We start from the raw sequence: 23935 nt of genomic DNA on the forward strand, positions 1-23935 counted from the left end.
GTGTAATAGATATTAACGCGGGACTGATATAATGTTATAAGTCTTGTATGGCGGATGGACAAAAAGAAGACGACATGCCGATTTATATCAATAATATGCAGAAAGCTTTAGGTAAGCGCTCCCCCTCGTGCAAGCACTTGGACTTGCAGCTGCGCTCCCTTGCTTTCTGCCGGTAGCGTTTGTCCATATCTTAAGCGTTCTTGGCACAGAGACACCCATTCGAACTTAGTCAGCAATTATTTTATATTTTTAAGCAAGCGCTGTCATTCGCGCATGCACCCTAATTAGCAGCTGTGGTCTCTGGCCCCCTGCACGCAGCGTTGTTAGCAGCATTAGCGACCTCGGCACACAGATGAATATACCATCAGCTACAGGTATTACATCTCTTTTGATACATACACAGGAACTATTAACTCCTGTTTTTCAAGAAATCCTATCACATTAAATATTAACACTGACTGTATAAATGAGCATACATACATTAGTATGCAGCGCTTTTTACACCGCCAAGCACACCCAGACCACAGCTCTGACTCACTGCACATTTAGATACAATACAGTGCAGTATCCTTTAAGAGTCAAAATACACACTACAGCTTTACTAGCCAGCAGTCTCATTACAGTTTATACATTATAATCTTTCACAGATGGAGTCCTCCTTGGATCCATGAAGGTGAACACGTTACTTGCTTTAAATTAGTGTCTTCAGATCCATGCTACCATATATCCTCATATAGGTAAGAATTCTGACTTGCACATGCCTTTCCTTAAATTATCCATCACAAATAGTTGGCATTCAGTACATGAGTATTTGTTGTTTCCTGGCTTTACAGTTAATATATTGGAGTGAACACCGCGCAATCCGATCGATATAATCAGTGAAGACAGAAGCTCCATCCGCCCATGCATCTATAGACCTCTGTCAGGTACACATTCTCAACATTATTATATTCAGCACTAAGTAGTGCTCCAAGACCTACACTAACCTCCATATTCAAATCTGTTGTTTTTGTCAGATAGAACACTTTCAAGATAACCATCTACCAGCAAGTGGATCGATTCTTTTATCAAACAACAGTACATTCTCATCCGCTTGAGCTTTATTCGCCAGCAGGTATACACATGAGTGCCTTTCTTTCTTGTCTTCAAATGCAGGACCCATATAAAAGAAAGTTCTCTTATGTGCGATTACCAGAAGTGTCCTATTTTTAAGTTCGTAAAATATCTCTGACCATTCCATATTATCCATTTCCACTATTAGTGCTACCGATAAGTTAGGTTCCCACTTTCCTGTATTTTTCATCCTTAGTTCTTCCTTCCAGGGCCCACCAGCTCCCCTCCTTTCCCCTTCAAACACCATCCTCAAGTCACCATATACAAATTAGTCCAATATGCATTAGTAGATGCCATCATCATAGAACTGAAATCATCAGTTCAATGTTTCGATATTATGAGTCAGCAACATGTATAAATAAGATGTACATAAGTGTATATAGAGTCCGCAATGTCTATAAATTAAATGTTGGCAGAATGTACATAATGCACGATGCACTTAGAGTTTTAAGGATGTAATCTTTTTGATAAGTTTTGACGTTAAGTATTTAATAGATATGCTCATCTCTATTTTTAATATGTGTGTATATTCAGGGAATTCTAGGTTTGGTATAGCCTCCACTACAGGGTGTTACTGGAGAAATCCTTTCGAAATTGATAAAAAAAATAAATATTGAAATGTAATTATAAATTATGTGAGGTATGAAAACGCTATATCAGACTAATGACATGTAATCTTTATTTTTCAATTTAAGATACTGGTGCATGAATACAGACTTCCTGAAGAAGGCTCACGCCGAAACGCGTTGAAAAGGAATGCACTTCTGTATTTTTTAATAATTAATCAAATTGTCCAGTTTTACACCATTTGCACATATTTTGTCTTTTTTATCTATAATAATTTGCACGTATAATGAACTAAAAAAACAATTGCTAAGAAAAAAAGATGTTACAAAAATAAAATATCATAAGAAATCAACACTAGAGTGTTTTCAGTCATTAGTTATTTAGTTTTCGTCCCCTTTCCTTAACAGGCACATAACCCGGTGCACTTTTGCTCTATCTTTACCCCCCATGTTGTTTCCTTGCCAGGGTTCATTCTTTTAGGCAGGGGCCCCCTAATTTCCTAAGATAGGACTCCGGTATATCTGCACAGTCGGGGAACGCCGCCCTCAGAGCATGCCTAATTTGCAAATATCGGAAGGCTTCGACGGGTGCCAGTTGATAAGCTTTCTGTAGCTCTTCAAACCGAAGAATACTACCTCTGTTGATCAGATCACCCCCCACTGATTACTAATCACATCCCATTTGTCGAACCCTGGGTGGTGACAGAGCATACCAAGCTTTTGTGAATACCACAGTGGCGTCATATTGGTAAGCTTGTTTGGCCAACCCAAGCGGGAGTTAGCGAGTCTCCATATCTGCAGCGTGTGCTGAGTGGGACCTACAAACTGTTTCCTCCGTGAACCCGAGTACAGCGCCCCATGATAACCAGCCCTGCCCATCTGATATCTATCTAAGCACATTCCGGATCATCTGGTAGAGCATATTTCCATCTATTCACCGTCACCAATTACGAAGCCCAATAATACAACCGTACGTCGGGCAGTGCAATGCCCCCATCATACCATCCCTTCATTAGTTTTTGTAGCGCTATTCTCGGAGCCCCTCCATCCCATAGTAGTACACGCACCTCCCCCTCACTGCTTCAAAATAGTCATCTGGAACTCTATTTGGACAATTTTGTAGAACATATAAGAAACGCGGAAGAGCATGCATTTTAAAGAGGGCTGCGCGACCAATCCGAGATGAAGGCAGGGATCTCCAGTGTTGGACATTCCCTCTCAGTCGCGTCAGCAATGGCGCCAGATTGCACCTATAGAAAAGAGCCGAGTCAGTCGTAACAAAAATTCCCAAATATTTAAAACCTTCCTCCGCAGTCACCAGGGCACAGTCTTTTGGAAGGCGCAGGGTCTGTCCGTGAAGCATGTACAATGCCGACTTGTCTCAGTTGATGGCATAGCCAGAATACTTTCCAAAGTTAGTAAAAATGTGTAGGACCACTGTAATGGATCTGTATGGGTACGCTAGATATAGCACTATGTTATCAGCATTGAGAGATATTCTGTCTTCATATTCAGGGGACCATCTCAGACCCCTGGTCATCACGTCCTTCCGTACCCACGCCGCCAGGTGCTCCAACATCAGTGCAAATAATAGTGGTGACAGAGGACAGCCCTGTCTAGTGCCTCTGCGTAGGGAAAACTGCCTGGACCTGAAGTTATTCACTCTCACTTGTCCAGATATGTTGGTGTAAAGCAAACGTACCCACCTCTGAAATTTCGGGCCTAGTCCTGCTCTCCCTAAGACCTCGAATATATAGGACCATTCAATTGAGTCAAATGCCATAAAGGCGTCTAGGGATAATATAGCTGCATCTTCTTCTAGGTACTTCTGTCTAGCCAACACATTATGAAGGCGACGGATATTAAGGGCTATATTTAGTCCTGGCATAAAACCGGATTGGTCCGGGTGCACCAGGGAGGATATCACTGTTCCTAAGCGGATGGCAAGTACTTTCGCCAGAACCTTCGCCTCCACATTTATTAACGAAATCGGTCTATATGAACTACAATCTTCCACCAGCTTGCCCGTCTTATATATAACAACAATGCTCGCCAACCTTTGATCCAGGAGCAGGGCTTCCTTTTACCAGCTCTCCTGAAACATGCCCCTCAAATGTGGGACCACTTGGGCGGCCGTTGCTTTAAGAAACTCCACCGGGGTACCATTCGGTACCATCGCCTTTCCTGATTTAATTTGGCCAATTGCCTTACAAATTTCCTCATCCGAGAGATCTGCCTCTAGGGACTCCCTATCTGCGTCCGAAAGAGTAGGCAACACACATTCTGCCAACAGTTGACGCAACTCCTCCGCTGTATATCTGGCAGAGGGCGAGTATACCCTCTCGAAGTGAACGGCGAATGTCTCTGCTATTTCATCCGGGCAGAATACAGTTTCTTCGCTAGCCGTCTGTAATCTGGGCACCCACCTCATATCCTGTTCCTTCCTTTCCAACCATGCTAGTGTTTTTCCCGCTCTGTCCCCCAGCTCGTATATTCTATGATGGGTGGCTGTTTTTGTAGCGATCATATGCTCTCGGGCTTTCAATTTGTATTCCTCTTTCTTGAGTGTCAGGGCGTGGAGTGTCTCATCTGAAGGGTGACGTGCATGTGTCAACTCAAGCTCCCCAAGCGCCTCTTCTGGCTGTGTTAATATCTCTCGCCACTTTGAAACATATTGCGTTTTTAACGAGAGAGCATATCCCTTCATAACCATTTTGTAAGCCTCCCAGATCATTTGCGCTAACTCTACGGACCCTACATTCTCTTCCAGGAAGTAACCAGTTTGCGCATTTAGCTCCTCTTTGATATCTGGGATTTTGAGCAACCATGGATTAATGACTATGGTGTGTCTCTGCTGTCGGGTGCCATGTGTAAAATCTATGCCTACAGGGGAGTGGTCCGATGGGCCTCGAGGATACGTCTTGGGCCGTCTAAAATTACCAACTGAGGCTGCATACGTTAGAAAATAGTCAAACCGGGAGAGACTGCCATGTACACTGGAGAAATAAGTAAAATCTATAGGGTCTCCCTGCAACTCTCTCCCCACATTCAAAAGCCCCAGCACTGTGGGGAAGTCTGCCATAAGCTCAGTCAGTCTTCCACTTTGTCTGATGGGGTGTCTATCTGTTAAGTCATTCATTGTCGTATTATTACCCTCCCCCCATTAGTAAAGCCCCATCTCATAGGTCTGTTAACACCCGGCCTAGTTCCACAAGGGCTCCTCTACCTAGTGCTGGCGGTAAATAGACTGAGACTATGTTTAGGGCTCTTCCCTCCAATTGAGCCTCAACTACTGCGAATCTCCCCGCCCGTGTATCAAGAACAATCAAGGAGACATTTTTCCTAACTAGGATACCTGTACCCCTGGAACCAGTCGTGTAGTCCGCATGTACCATGAGGTTGTATCCCCATCTATTTAAAACCTTACTGTTATTGCCCACCAGGTGGGTTTCCTGCAAGAGAACCAGATCCGGAGACTGGCGTTTTAGGTATTTTTGGACTATCCCTCTCTTAATTTGATCCCCTAGCCCATTAACATTCCAGGTGAGGACAGAGAGCACCGATTCGCGGTCAGCTACCATTGCTCAACAATACAAATATTGCACTGGAGGTCGGAAACAAGGTCAGTAATATCTTAAGCATTGCATATCTAACTGGATCTGCTCTGGCTATGAGTCCGTAAACCAAACATGAACCATAAATAGAAGGCCTATACATCTCTGCGTGTTCACAACAAAATCTGTACATCAGTATTGTGGCAGAAGTCCATATACTTCGATCAATATTGTGACAGCAACAACAATTCCCCCCCCCCCCAATCCCCCATCGCCCCTGCAATCTCCCTTAACTTCCCCCGACCCTGCTACCCTGCCTGTGGATTCAAAACTACCCACCCCCAAACATGGCAGAGTGCCTCTCACCCCTTGGAACATGCTAAGTATGCAGAGGGTACCAACCCCCCCTCCCACCCACTGCTACATTAAACTTAACGCAAATCTCCACAGCCGTCCTTGCAATAATTAACAGCAAGCAACATCATATCACATCAGTCTATTCAGCAGATACTTCATATCATTTACCCCGAGCGTCGCTATAAACAAAAAGCATTATCAGGTCAAGATCCCACCGCCACCCCCCCGACCTATTACTTAAACATCTGGTTCAGAAGCAGCTCTCACAGTACAGCATATAATCGGATTAGTTCTGGTCCTCCAGTCTGCTAGACTCCAATGTTGCCTCCGTGGCCTCTATGTCCAATCGAGCGTCCTTCTACATCCCCGGCCTGCCACGGCGATTTCTTCTCCGATTGCCCAGTCTTCCATCCCTCCATCCAGTCCCATACTGCATCCGGCGAGTCAAAGAACCATGATTTACCATCCGATTCCACTCAGCCGTGCTGGGAAGAACATCACATATTTCACTTCTCGTCCCTCAATTCCCGTTTCACCGCTTGAAAGCTCTGTCTCTGTGCCTGGACCTTAGCCGTGAAGTCCGGAAAGAATGTCACTTCGTAGTTATCAATCTTCAGTGGGGGACCAGATCTAGATGTTTGCAATATTATTTCCCTGTCTCGATAGTTAAATACTCTGGCAATCAATGGTCTCGGGGGGGGGGGGGGGGGGGGGGTTTAAGCCGACCTCCCGGCACTCTATGAGCTTGTTCAATTGGGAAGTAGCTAGATAACGTCTTCGGCTTCAGATACTTTGTGATCAATTCCTCCACATATAGGTCCGCGGCTGGCCCCTCTGTCCGCTCAGGAAAACACCCAGAATTCGAATGTTATTGCGTCGGGCCCTACCTTCATAATCATCCAGTTGTTGCGCCATCCTTTCCTGCTTTTTCTGCATGTCTAACATTTCGTTCTGCAGTGTCCGTATGTAGGGCACTAGTCACAATCTTCAGCTCCTTCTCCTTTTCATCCATTTTTCTGAAGTCAGCTCTAAGTAGTGAGACCTCTACTGTAACCGAGTCCACTGAGGTACGTATCCCACCGATTGCCGCATAACATCATGGAGAGTCGGCTCCGTTACTTGCGGTTGCACCACTCCTGGTCTCCCATTATCAGATCGTGGCAAATCTCTTTTTTTCTCCTCCTTTAGCCCAGGCAAATTTTGCTAGTTGTTCCTGGGCGTTGGTCCTCGATCCTCTTCCACCGGTCGCCATTGTTTGGGAGGCTCCAAGACTCGCTCCAGCGACAGGTTGGCTCACGTGAAGGTAAGCCACTCAGGCCCGCTATCTTCAGTCGTTCCGCAATCTCGCCCTACTGTCGCAGATTGATAACATGGGATTTGACAATCTGAGACCACTCTTTTCTCAAGGTGTCTGAGTCACTCCTGCGCCGGTTCCCTGCACTGTAATGGTCTTCTCCTCGGTCTTTCTCAAAATGTATGCAGGCCTAGACGCCGGAGCCTCAAGTCCAGCCACACCCAGGCGCAGCCAATCTCCGACAGTGCACCCCGGCGGGCAGCTCTATAACTCCTTTCACCTTCGGCTGTCTGTTGTCCGGCTGCCACTCCATAAGGGGAGCCAACCGTCCTCGATCCGCCTCACATCACCACAGCTATTTCGCCGGTCACCTCAGGCTTTGTTATAGGGCCCATAGGCCTGGACTTCAGTTTTCGCGCCCTTCGGCGCCTCCTCCCTTTCAGTTGCATACCTCTGGGGAGATCAGGAAAGGGGGGGTGTGTTCCGACAACCAACGCTGTTTTTCCTTCCCTCTCACCTGAGTCTCCGACAGGTCTCTGCCTCTTCGTGGGGGGCAATACAGGGTCCTCCCTTGATGCACCGAATAGGCCCTGCAAACCCGGGCCTCGATTTCGGCAGCCTCTTGTGGCGCTGCACCGTAAACTGCCGTGTTAAATGGGCGGCCTGATTTCTCCTCCACCGGCTCCTCACCACCCCACTTCCAATCTGCAGGCCGGCTAATATTATTGCCAGGGGCAAGGGGGATGGGCAGGGTGCCCCCCAGAGTCACCGCACCGTACCGCGGCCCCCTCTCAGGGCTGGGTATGTGATTGTCTACAGGCCCAGAAACTGGGACCTCAATTTTGGCGCTCCCCGGCGCCGCGGTAGAAGGATCTCGTCACTACTGATGGGGGGGGCTTCACGACACACGTCGCTACCTCCGCCGGCTCCCCCTCCTTACTTGTGTCTCGCGGCGGGCCTCTGCCGCACCATATAGGGCCACGTGAGGGAGAAGGACCCAGGCCTCGATCTCAGGCGGGCCGGGCCGACGCCACCATTCAGTATCCTCCACAATTAGGGCTCAGAGCCACTGCTCAGCTCCGGCGCGGTTCAGGTATCCGCTAGGCACCGGGTACATCAGGTGGGGGCACCAGGACAGGGCCCCTAGCTTTTATTCTCGCCACACTCTGGTCCGGACGGCTTTAAATCATTTATTTAGCCATGGATGGGCTAGAGTTCCTTCAGGCAGCAGCCATCTCTCTCGGCTGCTAGCCACGCCCCCCAGAGTGGCACATTTAATGATGAACTGCTTAGAGGTATTGTAATCTCAGACAGCCTCTTCCAGCGCTTTTCCAAGTAGTCTGATGGTGTCATCCAGTGGGATACTGGTGTAAAGACTCCACATGCGTTTCAGCGCCCGCAATTACATTTGTTTTATTTATTTATTTATTTACATTACTCCGGTCGGCCATGAGGCGGAATTTACAAAAGTAGTAAGTGCATTTTGTGAATACCAAAATAGTAGTAAGTTTAGGATTGAGTCTTAAGTTCATTCTGTGAATCGGGCCCTTAGTTTGGTGTGTGTGCAAATCCTGCATTGCCGATCCTTGTTGAGTTGCAGCTACTACTGCTGAAACAAGGCCAATGGAGGTACCAATGGGTGAGGCAGACTGGCCTCGATGGCAGGGCCGGTGTTAGTGCTGGTGGCGCCCTGTGCAACAATGTTTGTTGGTGCCCCCAAAGGTCACCTATGCATTGAACACTACAGAGAGACAAACATGTATACGTGTGTAGATCACTATATAGGAAATTTTACATAAGACAAAGGACTACAAGGTGTAGAAGCCACATGACAACCATACTAGTAGGCAGTATAGGTTAATAGCTCACTGTTCTATGTTAGGATTTTCACTTATGAACTGCAAGTAACAAAGGGATCTCTCTGACACAAGCAGTAACCTATTAACCTAGTTAACATTATGTGCACTTTGTGACCTGCATGGTGCATGTTCTTTGCAGCAGGCACATTAACCCTCTGTGCCACCTTTCCAGGAGTCAACCCTTCCACTAGACACAACTCTGATCTCTCTCTAGGAAGAACATTAATCAACAACGTTTTCATGACATCTTTATTGTTGCTGAAAGTTACTGGAGGCCAGGAAGGAGGCAGCAAGTTTTTTTTAAAAGCATAATATACTTGCAAACACTACGCACCCACCCGAAATAGGTACCCGTGACCACAGTGACAGTCACAGTGGCTGGATCACTGTTGCTCTCGGTGTGCTGCTTCGTAGGCCTGCCCGCAAGGCTGGAGGTGAACTTCAGTATGGATTGTGGTGGTCAGGCGTTCAAGGTTAACCCACAATTGCCACTGCAAAGGTCCACCTGCTGGTGCTAAGACACCTGGGCTTCTAAGGTCTAGTGGGGCTTTCTAATTTCTAGCATGGGAATGTGCTCCCTCAGGAGAGTGGTCTGGGGGACTGGTCATGAAAGCTGAACCCGGCTCCCCGTTTCCAAATTCGACAGCTCTGGCCATAGTGCCACATCCTCTCCCCCACTGAACACCATACTGCCCCCCTGAGAAAAACTCACACGGCCTTCAGCTACAACGCAATTGTGCCCTGCTATAAACACCAGGATGCAACCTAATTCGAATTATGCATTTGATAAGAGTAATATGCTGCCTGAAAAGCAAGAGTAAAAGCACTCATAGGGAGGGCAAGATTAAGTAAAACGTGAAATGTAAGCAGAAACCACATGGTTACCTTAACGATCTCTCACTCACTATTCAGAAATCAGTGAGTGGTTTTACCTAAAAAGTTAAGGACATGACTACAGGGCCCTGAAGGGAACCGTTTCAATGTCCATTGCTTATATCCTTAATAAACGTAAATAGTATGGTTTAAAAAGACTAGATCCATAAACACAGAGGTACACATTTTGTTTTCCAATCCACCCATCAACCAGGTACTGCAATACCTCAAGGAATGGTGCACTTCCCCCACCTGGGGACAACAATGCTGTTCAAAGAAAGACAAGAAAACAAAAGTAGCGCTTCACTGCAAAGTCTGTAAAGTGAGGCTGATGTGTTTGGATGTGAATAAAACCAATCTGGCCACTTTGCAACCACTGTTTTGCTTTATTTAGTTATGTATTTATTTTTCTTATTTAAAACCTTTTATTTCTCTCCATTCCAAGGCTGCACTTTGGAATAGAAAAATGTCAGAAAAAAAGGCATTTCCCGCAAGAGTGTTTTTCTTTTTTTTTAATCCATCAGTGAAGTTTTACATTGGGTCTTAAACTGCCATGGTGCAGCTCAGAAATGAAAACATAGGTGATAACTATCTGAACTAGTGCCCCCAGTGAAATCTGTGTGTTTCACGGATCGTTTTTCTGAATGAAACCTAACCTTGGTCTTGGGCCAAGGTCAGCGGACTCTATAATTCTCGCCTCGGTGCTACTCTAACCATGGGTCCCACTCAGCAACTCTGGGCAATAGCTTGCTTAATCTCTACTAACGGCCCCATCAGCGCCGGGGATGCTTGTCTTCACCTTGGAGATGCCCAGGAGGGACCATCTCACAGGGAAAGCCAGGATGGGTTCCCCAGCGGTATACAGCACACGGACGCCCCTTTGCTGGGGCAGCTGTGCGCTTTACAAGTATACTAAATTTAACATTTAACATTTATAAGACCTCCTCTATCTAAGCAATAGATCTACTGCCCAGAGTCTGGAATACATGTGTAGCACGTGGGCCAGCTATGTTATGCGAAACCCTAGCCTGTGTATCTTTGTTTTTTCTGACTGGCAACTCCAACCCCTATCTAACATCTCTAGTTTGGGGATCTGTTTGCTGAGTCTATTAGAGATTTGTGACCGGAGGAATAGCTTTGCCACCCTTTGAGGTATGTGGCATTTGAAGGATTCATCTCTGTGAAGGCTTAGCCTGTGTGAAGTATGTACCCTGAAGGATAGACTTGTTATACAAAGTCTGGGATGTGTAGGCCACTTGGAATAGCTCTTGTTGCTACAGTAGGAGTCTGTACAATCTCTGTAGCACCATGGAACGCTAGAATTTCTAAACCTTAACCATCCCTGTAACCTTAGGGATAGCTGCCATAGCCTGAAAAAAATACCATATGGAGTAGCTTTGATGTCCCAAAAAGGGACAGGAATAGCTGTCTAATCCGTTAGTTAGAACGCTGTCTGAGACTTTAGCCTCTACGATCTCTCCTTTAAGTGATAGGGATAGGTTTGCTCCCCAAAGCTTGAGACATATTTATAATGTTGGCTGGCTCTGCCATTTGAGGTTTGACTCTGAATATCTTCTCTTGTCCAGTTGGCAGTTCTGAAGCCTGAGCCTGTAACCTGAAGAATAATTGTGTGACTCTGTAAAACGCGTATAACCCGCAGGCTAGCCTTGCTGCATGAAAGCTGAGCATCAGTTGGGATATCTGTTACCTAAGAGATCGCTGCTTAAAGCGCACATCTGTAAGATGTTTGGTACCTGGACGAGTGCGCAGCGCCCTAAAGTCATAGCCAATGGCATTTATGTGCTCTGAATTGTTGTAAACACTATGCACAACTCCCCCCTCACCGACACCTGGGGATGGGCATTATGCAGGCCACTACTGCAGCTTGCACAGTTAAGGCCTGCACAACTGTCTGTCCAACAACAAATTCTGTCAGTATATAAACACATCTTCTGTGTATTTATATGTGCATTAATGAACTGAAAACTCTGTCAATGCAACTTTACAATAACACATCACTGTATCAAGATGGTGCTACAGCAACTGCGATCAGGCGGGCTCTATCTTAAAAGCGTTTATAGTACTCAGTATGTTTATATAATGTACAGTTAGCATAAAATGTACCTGACAGAGCTGAAGTACGTGCCAGATTTTGTTACGATAAATTAAATTATATCCCAAAACTGAGACAAATTAAACCACATGATATGCCTAAACAGCTGCCATTCTACCCTTTTCCTAAATTATGATGCGCTCTATCGTTTATAAGACTGTGCGAAATCTTACAAACTCACCAAGTTTAAAAAGAAGCAGGGGGCTTCAGGGGCTCTACATGGTAATGGTAGACATTCCCATGGCCACAAGGAGTCGCTCAGGGTAACGAGTGAGATGCTGCCTGACCGCTGCCTTCCTCCCTTTGCCATGCACTCAGCTCCCTCCATCTGTCACTTCTCTACCCCTCACCCATGTAGTTTTGCAACTTGCCCTCAAGCCAGTCCCTGAATTGCGCCCCACTCCAACTCAGTGGCGTCTCTAGAAGTGATTTTTTGGCGTATCTCACACTCTGCCTCATAAAGGGCAGAAGAGTTCAAGGGGGGGGGGCACCAAAGCATCCTGATGTGACCATTGTATCGGTCACAGTGGGGGCTGGCAGGTAGCCTCGGCAGTGATGAGTTGTAAATCACTGCACAGCAGGGCCATCAGAGACGTGCTAACCCAAGACTGATGGCCCGGTCAGTGTTGCTTTGGAGGACCCTGCTGTTACAGAGGGGAAGCGGGAGGAGGCTGTGGGCACTGCAGAGGCCTTGCTCGAGGCACCTGACAGGGGACACGGCTGAATGCTACAGCTGTAATTTCAATTAGGAGCATTCCTGCCGTCCCGGGACGCTTTTTAAAAATAAAGAAGTAGGGGAACGGACTGTAATAATTTTTCAAAGTAGGGGCACGCCGTGCCCTTCCGTCCCCGCCCACTTCTACCACTGGTTCACAGGTGCCGCAACCTACTCGGCGGAGGTGCCGATTCTGCTGCTGTCACCCTCGCCCCTTCCCTTGCGCAGTCCCATGAGGTCAGGCATGTCACTGTTTGTGTTTAAATGCTGAACAGAGACATGGAAAACCATTGGTAAAGCCAAAAGGCGAGACCTATTGGCTTTGCGAGTGCTTGTTTTTTGTGTGTTGAGCTCACCCCCACACCACCTCACCACCTGTTGAAATGAGCAGCCGCTTGGACCTATAGTAGCATAGTATACAATGTGAAGCAAGCTGGGCTATTGGAAGGTTCTCCAGATTACATCTTGAAGCGGCTTTATTGTATTCAAACCACTGCTGTCAGCCCAGCATTACAAATGTCGCTTCATTCCTCCGCACCAGAGGCTTAAGATGCTTAGCATTGGTTGCCTCTTTCCGAAATCATAATGTTTGAAGCTTTGTGCACTGGCATAAAGCCATTCGTAAGCCAGGTCCACTGTGTCTACGCCACGAGTCTGTGAGATACATACCTAGACCATACATGCCAACAAACCCGATTCAGGCGGGAGACTACCGATTTTTAAAGCCAGAACTGGCTTTATTTGAGCTGTCTCCCGCCTGAAATTGCATTTTCTACAACATAAGTCAATGGGGAATTTTCTTTCTCCCGATTTTTTCTTTTAAATCTCCCACTTCCTGGTCTAAAATGTTGGCATGTATGACCTAGACGCCCCTTGCGTTCCGCAGATGCAAACCGGTTTGTGTCCCAAAGATCTGGTGCGACCGGTAAGGGCGGCAGAGATGTCTCTTTTCCGGCGGCCTGTTTAAGGAACACGCCAACACTTTATAAGCGCTTCACTCACAGTTTATTTACATTCAGAAAGGCCCTTAAAGCATGGATGAACTCGCACCAATTTGGAAAGCTTTCAGTGTTGGTGAATGACATATTATCCAATAATTAATGTCAACTAAGCGTTCGGAAATGATAGCAAAAATGTTTCCTGTATTAATAGAGCAGCACTATAATTGGAATAAAGTACAATGCTTTGCCGGTGTGACACGATATTCAACCTGCAATAAACATTGAATGTATTCGGTAAGCCCGTGGTGCTCAGTAGTTGGCAGCGTACACCGCAGTCTGGTGGCCTCGCAGTGTCGTCTGGCTCACATACACTTAATTTGGCAGCCACTCTAACACCAGTCGCAGTTTGATTTCCGCATTCCCCGCAGTGTTTTCCTTGATGCTTCAAACTGGGTCAGGCGCACCTGCCTCGGTATCCAAGGCGCATCTCTCCGGCTCTCTTATTGCCGTGTCCCTGGACGGCCCTGTCTCAGCTGTGCAGCGGCTGCTGGATGCTGCCCCAGGGCTCGGGACAGCAGCGCGCGCCGGGACGTAGAGTACCCCTCCGCCCCTGCTGCTCTTGGTATCTTCCTCCTCGTGCAGGCAGCTCCTGCCCTGATGCAGCTGCCGCTCAGCATCTGTAGAGGAGACCGGGCTTGCTTCATTCAGCTGGTTCCCAGGGACTCAGAGCCCTCTGCATTGGCATGAATTTCTGTAGCGGTTTCTGTCTGAATCACACAGAGGCTACAGAGCACCACCCGCCAAGGAGTGCTGCAAAGCGCATGTCTGTAGAGCAGGGCTTTGTTTTACCTTGTGGGGAGTGAAAGGAAGACCGGATTCGGCCCCAGTAAACCCACCTCTTCGTGGCAGGTAAGAGATGGCGTTCACGAAGCCTCCTGGGGTGCTCACTGGTTCTGTGCAATCTTGGAATTCGTAACTGGGACGTGGCAAGTCCCCAGGTGCGTGTTAAAGGGTGGCTCTGGGATTGTTTACGTCTTGTCTGTTCGCATTGCTGGACAGGCAGGGCGATGACTGCACAATGATTGTCCTCCAAACCATTTTAGCTCTGGATTTATTTTTTTTTCATGTCATCACTGCTATTGTATCACATTTTCTTGTAGCAATTTTAATGTTATCCGAATTCTTTCGCAGGCTGGCCCAGGGACCCTCCTCATGGCTTCTTCTGCATTAGCTGATTTTAATAGGACGGACTCCGACCGGTTAAACGAGATCAAAGGCCACTTGGAAATTGCCTTACTAGAAAAACATTTTTTACGTAAGTACAGCATATATTCCAAGATTATTTTTGTTGTATTATCAGTGTGTGCATTCTTTCTGCATACTGTGTTTATGCCCCGTTACATGCTACATTATTAGGAAGGGCCGGGGCTGGAGGACGTTTCCCATTTCTTTACGATGATGCATGTTTTTGTTACCTAAGCAGCTTCCACCTGGGATGGGTGCTGAAGCCATGTGAGTCCAATGGGTGTTGCGCGCCTGACTTAGGCGGTACTCGTTATTACGCCTATGATCTCCCCCCCCCCCCCCCCCATAAACAGTTTCTTTTTAAGAAGGTCTGAAAGGCTGTGCGCTAGTGATGCATCAACTTTCACAGCTTGCTTTGCCTGGTGCTCCCCACGCCCTGTTCAAGAATGTTTTTCCAGTCTGTGGGCATTGCTCAGAATCCACCCCCCTCCCAGTGATTCTGCCCTCCCCTGACAGCTCTCTCTCTGGTTGGCACCCAGCCTGCTCCTGTTTGCATCGATCCACACATGACCTTGCAGGCTCTTGCTGACAGCCAACTTCAATAGCAAAACGGGCTCGCACCCTATCACTTTGACATTCTTCTTACCCATAACTTATTTCCTCAGCAATGGGGACTCCACACTGCCACATGACCCCAGGCGACAAGGCACGTTTCACAGTGTACAATGGGAGAGATCTGATATGAGGTTCTTCCTATGCCACTATTCATGCTGCAGATAGAGAGGAGGATTGCTAGCATGTGCAGTCTATTCTTACCTTCATCACGAGACCGCCAAATTTCCCCTTTATGTTGCAACACTACTCTTATTTATTTATTTTTATTTATTTTGAAAGTTTTATATAGCACGAACAAGATCTTTGCAGATATCAGAGCGCTTTACATAGAAAGGGGGAGCATAGTCAAACAGGTACGTCAATAGTGCTAATGGTACAAATACGTGGGAGCATAGAAAATCAAATGAGTCGATAAAACAAGTGAAACAAATAAGCAAAGGGGTCGAACAAGTAGTACAGATCGGTGCATAGTCTTAAAGGAGTCCAAATAATAGTTCAGGTGTATTTAGCCATGAGGATAGCTTTTACTTCTTTCTTAAACAATGTAGTGGAGGAAATGAGCCTCGTTTCAGGAGGGAGTGAGTTCCAGATCCTTGGTGCCATTCCTGAGAAGGAGCGTTTATAAGTGTTTTCCTTCCGGAATCTTTGAGGCTTCAGCAGAAGATTGTTTGTGCCTCTGGTGTTTCTAGAGCCGCCAGAAATTGCCAGCTTCTGAGTGAGATAGCCGGGTGAGTTCAGGTGGACAGCCTTGTGTGTCATGCAGGCGTTTTTCAGATGTATTCGGGCTTCAAAAGGCAGCCAGTTCAAGTATTTCAAGTCAGGGGAGATATGCGAGTGTTTTTTTGACCCAGTGATGAGTCTTACTGCAGCGTTTAGAGAAGCTCTTAGGGGTGCGGTAGTAGTTAGGGGGAGTCCGTAGAGGGCGATGCTGCCATATTCTATTCGAGGGATGACTAGTGCTTGTACTGCAGTTTGGAAGTCTTTGGCAGGGAGGAAGGGTTTAAGTTTCCTCAGGGTATTGATTTGGTAGTTCGCTCCCTTAGTTGCCTTGCTGATATGTTGCTGCATGTTGAGATTGGTGTCAAGTGTTATGCCTAAAGATTTTGCTGAGTCCACGATGGTAGGTTTTTAAGCCAAATTTGAGTGATAGAGATCTTCGCGGGAGGTGAGATAAGAAGGAACTCTGTTTTCAGAGCATTGAGTTTGAGATGATTATCGGCAAGCCAGGATTGGGTGCTTCTGATCGTTGAGTTCAGGAGCAAAATGTCTTTGGGGGATTGTAATTTGAGATATAGTTGGGTATCATCTGCGTACATGTGAAAGTGTATATTGGATGTTTGTAACAAGGTGGTGAGAGGTTCCATAACTAAGTTGAACAGAGTTGGGGATAGGGAGGAACCTTGGGGGACGCCTAACGAAACAGGTATTGGCGAGGACATCAGGTTGTTGCTCTTGAATTTCTGCGACCTGTTGTGTAGAAAGGAAGTGAACCATTTGAGGTCGGTCCCAGATAGACCCATTCTTGTGTTTAATAGTTCGAGTAAATTCTCATGTTTAACAGTGTCGAATGCTGAAGAGAGATCAAGAAGGATGAGGAGGCAGGTACCGTTTTGATCTAGGATTTGAAGGGCGTCGTCAATTATGTGGGTCATAGCAGTTTCTGTACTGTGTCCTGCTCGGAAGCCTGATTGATGAGGGTTGAGGAGATCAAACTGATCAATGTGTTTAGTCAGTTGTAGTTGTACGCATTTTTCCAACAATTTGGCGAGAGTGGGGATATTGGTAATGGGACGGTAATTGTTTAAATCAGAGGGGTCGGCTGTAGGTTTCTTTAGTAAAGGTGTGACTTGTCCAACTTTGAGGGAGTCCGGGATGGTTCCTTGTTGAAGTGAGCTGTTGATAATTTTAGTCCAGAGTGGGAGGAGCAAAGGAGTAAAGTCTTTCACAGCGTTAGCAGGAAGGGTGTCCGCGAGGTGATTGGATGGTTTCAGGGTGCTGAGCAGTTTGCCAATTTCTTCTTCAGAGTAGGTGACAAAGGATGACCATGTAGCATTGTTTTTTGGTTCAGTAGGTGCTATGCCGTGAGGTTTGGAGTAGATGCTTGCGTCAATGAGGGATCGCTCTTTATGTTGTCAGTTTTTTGGATAAAGAAAGCGGAGAAGTCTTCACAGGAGGGAGCCTCGCGCATAGTGCTGAGTGGCTGGGGTTGTTCCTTGGATTGTGTTCTGATTAACTCAAACAATTTTCTCGGATGGTTTTTTGCTTGGTCGAGCTGGAGGCTGAAGAAATCTGTTTTTGAGCGTTTTATTTTCCTGAAGTAGGCGTTTCTCTTTTTCTTCAGTGTTTTTAGGTGCAGTGCAGAGGGAGCTGATCTCCAGGTGCGCTCTGCCATTCGCATGGCTCGTCTATCCTCATTGAGACTCCCGTCGTACCATGGGTTGGAGATTTTAGTGGAGACTCTCTTTTTAGCTGCATAGGTGCAGCCTCATTAATTATTGAGGTCATCGTGTTGAGATAGTGGTCAGTCAAGGACTGAACGTCCGTAGTGCCGGTAGGGGGAAGTAAGAGATTGCAGCTGTTAAGGGGTAAGGAGTTTGGGTTGAGTTTTTTCAGGTCTCTTTTTTCCAGATTTTGGGCTTGGAGGATTGAACCGGTTTAAATTTGACTCTGTATGTTACTTTCTTCATGTTCTCCTGTTCGTTTGTACCCCACATTCTTTATACTTTAAAAAAAATTGCTGCATGAGAGTTGTTCGGATCATATTTCTCTCTCACACTTTCGCACCTCAATTAAAAACGTTAGTAATATTGTTCATAGCTGTGTCTTAACATTGGAATTAACCCATTGCATTTCTAAATTGAACCAACTTTTATTCAACACCATGCAAGTTAGTACAATTATTAAGAGTTTTATGATAGTTTTGCACATTTGAAATACCTATGAGTGGTTAAGAAAACAATAAATAAATGTGCAAAACAAACCATGAGAAATGCTTTTGCCGCCGAGTGGCAGGTATCATTTGCAAGATATAGTGTGGCAGTATAAATCAACATCTTACTCAAAGTGTAGAAGATGGGTGTGAGGAATTAATTTTTCTGCAAAGAGATGGAGGACAACAAGAATGTGACATTTTCTCCAAGAGCCTGAGAGCAGTTTTAGAAGGCCCATGCATACCTCCAAGTTACGGTGCCGCTCATTTTTAGCAGTTGGTTTGGTTCAAAGCAATTTCTTAGTTATTTGCACATACAATAGTAAAAAAAAAGCACTGTCAGAAAATAAAATAATGAAACATAATAAAACGATTTAAAATTTGAAAAAATATATCAACTGAAACCACAGATCCAATTATTAAAAATAATGTATGAGTCACCACAATGCCTCACCACTAGAATGCCCTAACCAGTGTCGCACACAATATACTAACAGGGAGGCTGCTAAAAGATTATTGGCTCCATTCAGAAAAAAATAGTATAATTTCTGAAAACCACCTCAGTGCTGAGTACAACTTTAGAAGTTCATGAAGCAGACAAACCTCCAAGGTGATAGTCATCAGATAATTTGTTCGAGTACCGATGTTGATGTCCAAAACTCCTGAAAGTGTAGGCATTAAGTTAAATGCTAAGCATTTTCCAAACGTTGCTCGTTGCTGCGAGCCCTTGCGGAGTGAGCACTCTCTGTTTCTGCAGCCGGAATCCTTTGCTTGCCTGACCGCCCGCCTCCCGCCGCCAGACCCCAGTACCATCACCGGGTCCGGCCGCTGTGTGGAGCGCGGCTGTGTGGTCAGAAAACTACACGACCCAGAATCCCTGGAGACGCAGTCCGCGTCATTCACGCGCCATGCGGCGCTTAAAGCTGAGGCCACCCCGGTCGAAGGGGGGAACTTTTCCAAACGTTGCTCGTTGCTGCGAGCCCTTGCGGAGTGAGCACTCTCTGTTTCTGCAGCCGGAATCCTTTGCTTGCCTGACCGCCCGCCTCCCGCCGCCAGACCCCAGTACCATCACCGGGTCCGGCCGCTGTGTGGAGCGCGGCTGTGTGGTCAGAAAACTACACGACCCAGAATCCCTGGAGACGCAGTCCGCGTCATTCACGCGCCAGGCGGCGCTTAAAGCTGAGGCCACCCCCGTCTCGCGGGACGCGAGCGGGACGCCGGGCGAAGCCCGGGCCAAGGGCGGGCCCGTTTCAGCCCGTTCCAGACTGTGCAGGACTGGACTGGGCCACGGTATTTCCATTCATTGTCATAAATTACTTGCTTTAGTACTATACTGTTGAATATTACTTCTGCATTAGCCCCATACACATCTGAACTTCCGTAGTACTAGATTCCATCCAACAATGAATAAACGGACCAGAAGCAAAAAGACCTCTAGCCTAACCGACATCACCGGCCCACTAGACTTATTTATCACCAAGACTCATGAGGTCATAGACAATAGTATACAGATACTACAACGCAGGGTATCCCATGAACTGGAGGTTGCAAGAAGGTCGTCCATGGGGCCCTTGGCCTCTGCACAAACCCCTCAAAAGGGTCCAACCGCCTCCCTGCTCAAGCAGGTTGACAATATGAACGTACAAATTCATACAGTACCAAATAGTGTTGACTTATCCGCTACCCAACTCTCTCTGGGGTCCAATTCCTCTGAGGATCTGGAAACAACACCGGACCTACAATTCTCCCAAAATACACAGGATAATGAAGATATTGTAGATCTTGACCCCACAGGTAACGGGGAGGGGGCCATAGCAAAGAAGCCAACCACAATTATGGAAAATGCCCCACTTGAGGCAGCATTAGCTGCGCAAAACACCAAGACCTCTCTTAAATCTACCACTAACATCATCGTGCCTGGCCAACCAACTTCTATTAATAATGGCGCTAATCGCACAGTAACACCCCATGTCTCTTGCCCTAGAGAGCCTCTAGGAACACAAACAGTGGGTGCTGACATACAGAAACCATGCTCTGCCTGTATAACATTACACAACTTTATTACAAGCAGTCTGGGGCAACTGCTAAAACATCACCTGCAACCCCTAGAGAAGAGCATTATGATTATAGAGAAACAACTAGCTAAATTAAATGCTCCAGCATTTAAGCAAAATACACTAGGCACGCTTGTTAAGGGTCCTGGAACTGTAAATAACACAAATTTGAAGGCCCAACGCCCAACTGTATCAGGCATTCAGCCTAAGCCTCAACCACCCAAAAAAGCTGTAAACCCAGAAGCTCAAAAATCTGATAACCATAATATACAATCTACCCCACATCCTGTGACAATAGAAGGGCCGGGGAAACAAAAAGGCCCCATCGAGAACTCCCAAAAAACTCCGGCTTTGGCGGAGTCCACTATCCAAACAGCGAAACAAAAGGACATCATACCAATATCTCAAAAAACCCATCCACCCCAGCTACAAGCAAATGAGAGGAAGGCCCCAAGGTATAGACGCCCGATACATCTCCCGCCTGAAGCTACCCCGTATACTGTTATACTCACAGGGGTCACAGAGCTGGCGGATGGTACGGACGAACCCCCCTGGTCCCTGCGAAATAAGGTACTACAGTGGTTAAGCCAAAACAGACCCCTCCACCCATACGATCATGGCAGAATCGTTTCCATGAGGAGAGTGGCCTGGATTGGTGAAACCAAAAAATCTTTAAAGGGTGATTGCATTGTACTCAATTGTGAGGACCCCGACACAGCTGAGTACATTTCCTCATGGCCAGCTTTAGAAAAAAGGGGGGGCATTGACGTACAACGTCTTTCCTTTTTTTACCCCCCTTTAAATATCCCTAATTATGGTGATCCAAATAGTTGGGAGGAATCACAGGACTGGACCTGGACGCAGGTGGGGCACTATAATGGGAACAGAAATAGGCTCAGGAATAATAAAAACAACTGGAATGGAGGGTGGGACAATCATCCCTGGCCATTGAGAAGAGAGAATGCACACCCTGATTACTGGAGGGGGATTCCCACGAGGAACAGGTATGATTGCTTGGATATGGTCGATTGACCAATAATGACAACAAATCCCAAATCGACAAATCCAGGCACTCTTGTAGATACCCTAATTAGTGAAGAGCAGACCGTCATTGTTAATAGACCATCAGTAGGGTACACGCCTGATCCTCCTCCACAGAATACACTTTGTACCCCCACAACCCCACAGATTCCCATTCAAACACATAGGGAGCAAGGATTAAATCTGGAGGGCATAGAGAGCCCAATCCTGCAGGTAGCGGCAATAGAACCCACCAGACACAAACTAAATTTGAAAATTACATCCTGGAATATAGCAGGGCTGAGTAATAAAGTAGGGGCCCACCCGCTCTTATCATTCATGGCAAAACAGGATATAATATGTTTGCAGGAATGCTGGGACCGGGAGGAAACTCATATTGAGGGCTTTAGCACTCATTATATCCCGGCAACACAGGGCAACCGAGGCAGAGGGTCGGGGGGCCTTTGCATCTTTACTTCCAATCTGCGTAACATAAAACTATCCACACATCTGGCGAGTGGTTCCAATGTAGAGGTAGCTAGATCCCTGCAAGGACTTCTAATCAAAGCAAGGGGGTGGTCCCTCTTTCTGGTAAATATATACATAAACGTGCCCAAAACCGAGCCCAAAGCCTTAATAGCGGAGCTGAATGCAATGCTCGCGATGGGTGACCAGAACGCAGACTGCATTATGATAGCAGGAGATTTTAACTGCCACCTGTGCCCCTATAGTGCTACAAAAAATTGTGGAATTTATAATTTAAGAGGGGATCCCACCACACACTTCGAACATTTGATTATTGGGAATATGCTTAATCAATTAATGCATGACTGGGACATGGGGTTCGCTAATGAACTCTGTGAGCCTTATGTAGCGTTCCAGACAACATTCTTTGGGCGGGGGCTAGGCACCACAATTGACTACATCCTAGTGACCAACAAGAATCAGGGTTGCCTGGTGGGCTTTACCATGGAAGATTTGGCATTAAGTGACCATTTTCCAATAAGCACTACAATCGTGATTGACAAAGATGAGTCCTCTGAGCTAAGCATACCAAGCATCCTTCATGGCCGCTCGGTCTCTCTGGCAAGAAAGAATGGCTACGCTATAAAGTGGGGGGAAATTGATGGTACAACTTTTCTAAAAGACCTAGTGCAGAAAGAAATGAATCAATTCATGGTCTGCCTAGAATCTAACACCACTCCCCAGCAAATTATAGCGGCATATGGGAATATTGTCGCCACTATAAACGATAAACTTACAAAAAAATTAAAAAGAGATATAGCAAAGAGAGAATATGGCTGGTTTAACTCCACCTGTTCTAAAGCTCACAAAGACCTATTACAGGCTCTAAAGACACTTCCCAAGGATAATAATGTGATTAGGCAAGCCAGACGTGTCTATAAGCACACGTTACGTGAAAGACAAGATGAACTTAAAAACCAGGCCTGGGAAGCTCTAGTAAAGGCAAGCTCCATAAGGGACAATGTCTCTTTCTGGAAGGAAATCAATGCCCCTTTCTTCTCCCAGGACAACAGGACAGATTCGATGGAAGTAGCAATAGCGGAAGATTCTTGGATTGACTATTTCACCTCCTTATATAAAAAAGAGGCATTAAACATGACCCTAGAATATAACATCTATAATAGCAACCAAGATAGCTTCCCGCTAAACACTGTTTTTTCCCCTGCTGAGGTTGAATTAGCAATCTCGCAAAGCGCAAATTTAAAAGCCCCAGGCCCAGATGGAGTCCCCATCGACTTATTCAAAGTCAATGCAGAAATGTGGGCTCCATTACTAGCAAATGTACTAAATGCGTATAGCATATTGGGATTCCCTGATTCATGGCATGAGGCCATAATCATCCCAATATTCAAAAAGGGGAATAGACAGGACCCAAAATGCTACCGCCCTATTTCCCTGCTGGATACATTAATGAAGGTGGCAGGTAGAATTTTACTAACCAAACTACAAACTTGGTCTAAGGATAAAGGGATTCTCTCTAAATTGCAGTACGGCTTCAAAACTGGAGTTGGTACTGTAGAGCAGGGTCTCAATTTGAATCTAATAATAAACAAGTATGTTAGTAAGAAGCAAGGGAACCTCTACCTCACTTTTGTCGATTTATCCTCGGCATTTGATTGCCTTGACCACGCTGTGCTGTGGAATACCTTGGCAAAGCTGGGAATAGATAAAAACATCTTACATTTTATACAGGAATTGTACAGGGATGCGGGCGCAGCGGTTAGGTATGGCAAAAATGGAGAGCGAACAAAAAATTCCCTATAGCAAAGGGTGTTCGTCAGGGTTGCATCCTCGCCCCTTTTCTTTTTAACTTATATATCAACGAGATAGCAAACGTTTTAAATGATCTTAGAGTTGATTATCCCAAAATAAATGGTACCTCAGTATCTTTATTATTGTATGCTGACGATGCTGTGATCATGGCTCGCACACAGCTAGGCCTCCAGAAAGCCATAACAGGTTTTTCATCTTTTATGTCTACAAGAGGCCTAAAAATAAATGAAGGAAAAACATTTACAATGTCATGCTCCTTGCGAAAAAACACACCAAATTGCAAAATCTTTATAAACAGCAGCAAGATAGCAATGACTAAAACCTTCTCCTATTTAGGAATCATATTCAATAATAAGGGAACATGGGCACCAGCCATAACCTCCAGGAAT

At 46.1% G+C, this 23935-nt stretch overlaps 1 protein-coding gene across 4 annotated transcripts in view; it reads left to right on the forward strand.

Annotated features, from left to right (window-relative positions):
- Positions 1-23935, forward strand: part of GRAMD4 (GRAM domain containing 4) — a 535734-nt gene that overhangs the window by 209318 nt on the left and 302481 nt on the right. For 2 of the 4 annotated variants that reach the window (XM_086967288.1, XM_086967286.1), the window contains exons 1-2: positions 14065-14294; positions 14577-14700. In XM_086967288.1, coding sequence (XP_086823414.1) covers positions 14598-14700 — 103 coding nt within the window. In that variant the 5' untranslated portion in view covers positions 14065-14294; positions 14577-14597. Of the gene's footprint in view, positions 1-14064; positions 14295-14576; positions 14701-23935 lie in introns of those variants that run through there. The other 2 variants (XM_086967284.1, XM_086967277.1) reach the window with 1 other exon arrangement.

The sequence above is a fragment of the Lissotriton vulgaris genome, chromosome 1_1 (assembly GCF_964263255.1).
Source record: "Lissotriton vulgaris chromosome 1_1, aLisVul1.2, whole genome shotgun sequence".
Taxonomy (NCBI): Eukaryota; Metazoa; Chordata; class Amphibia; order Caudata; family Salamandridae; genus Lissotriton; species Lissotriton vulgaris.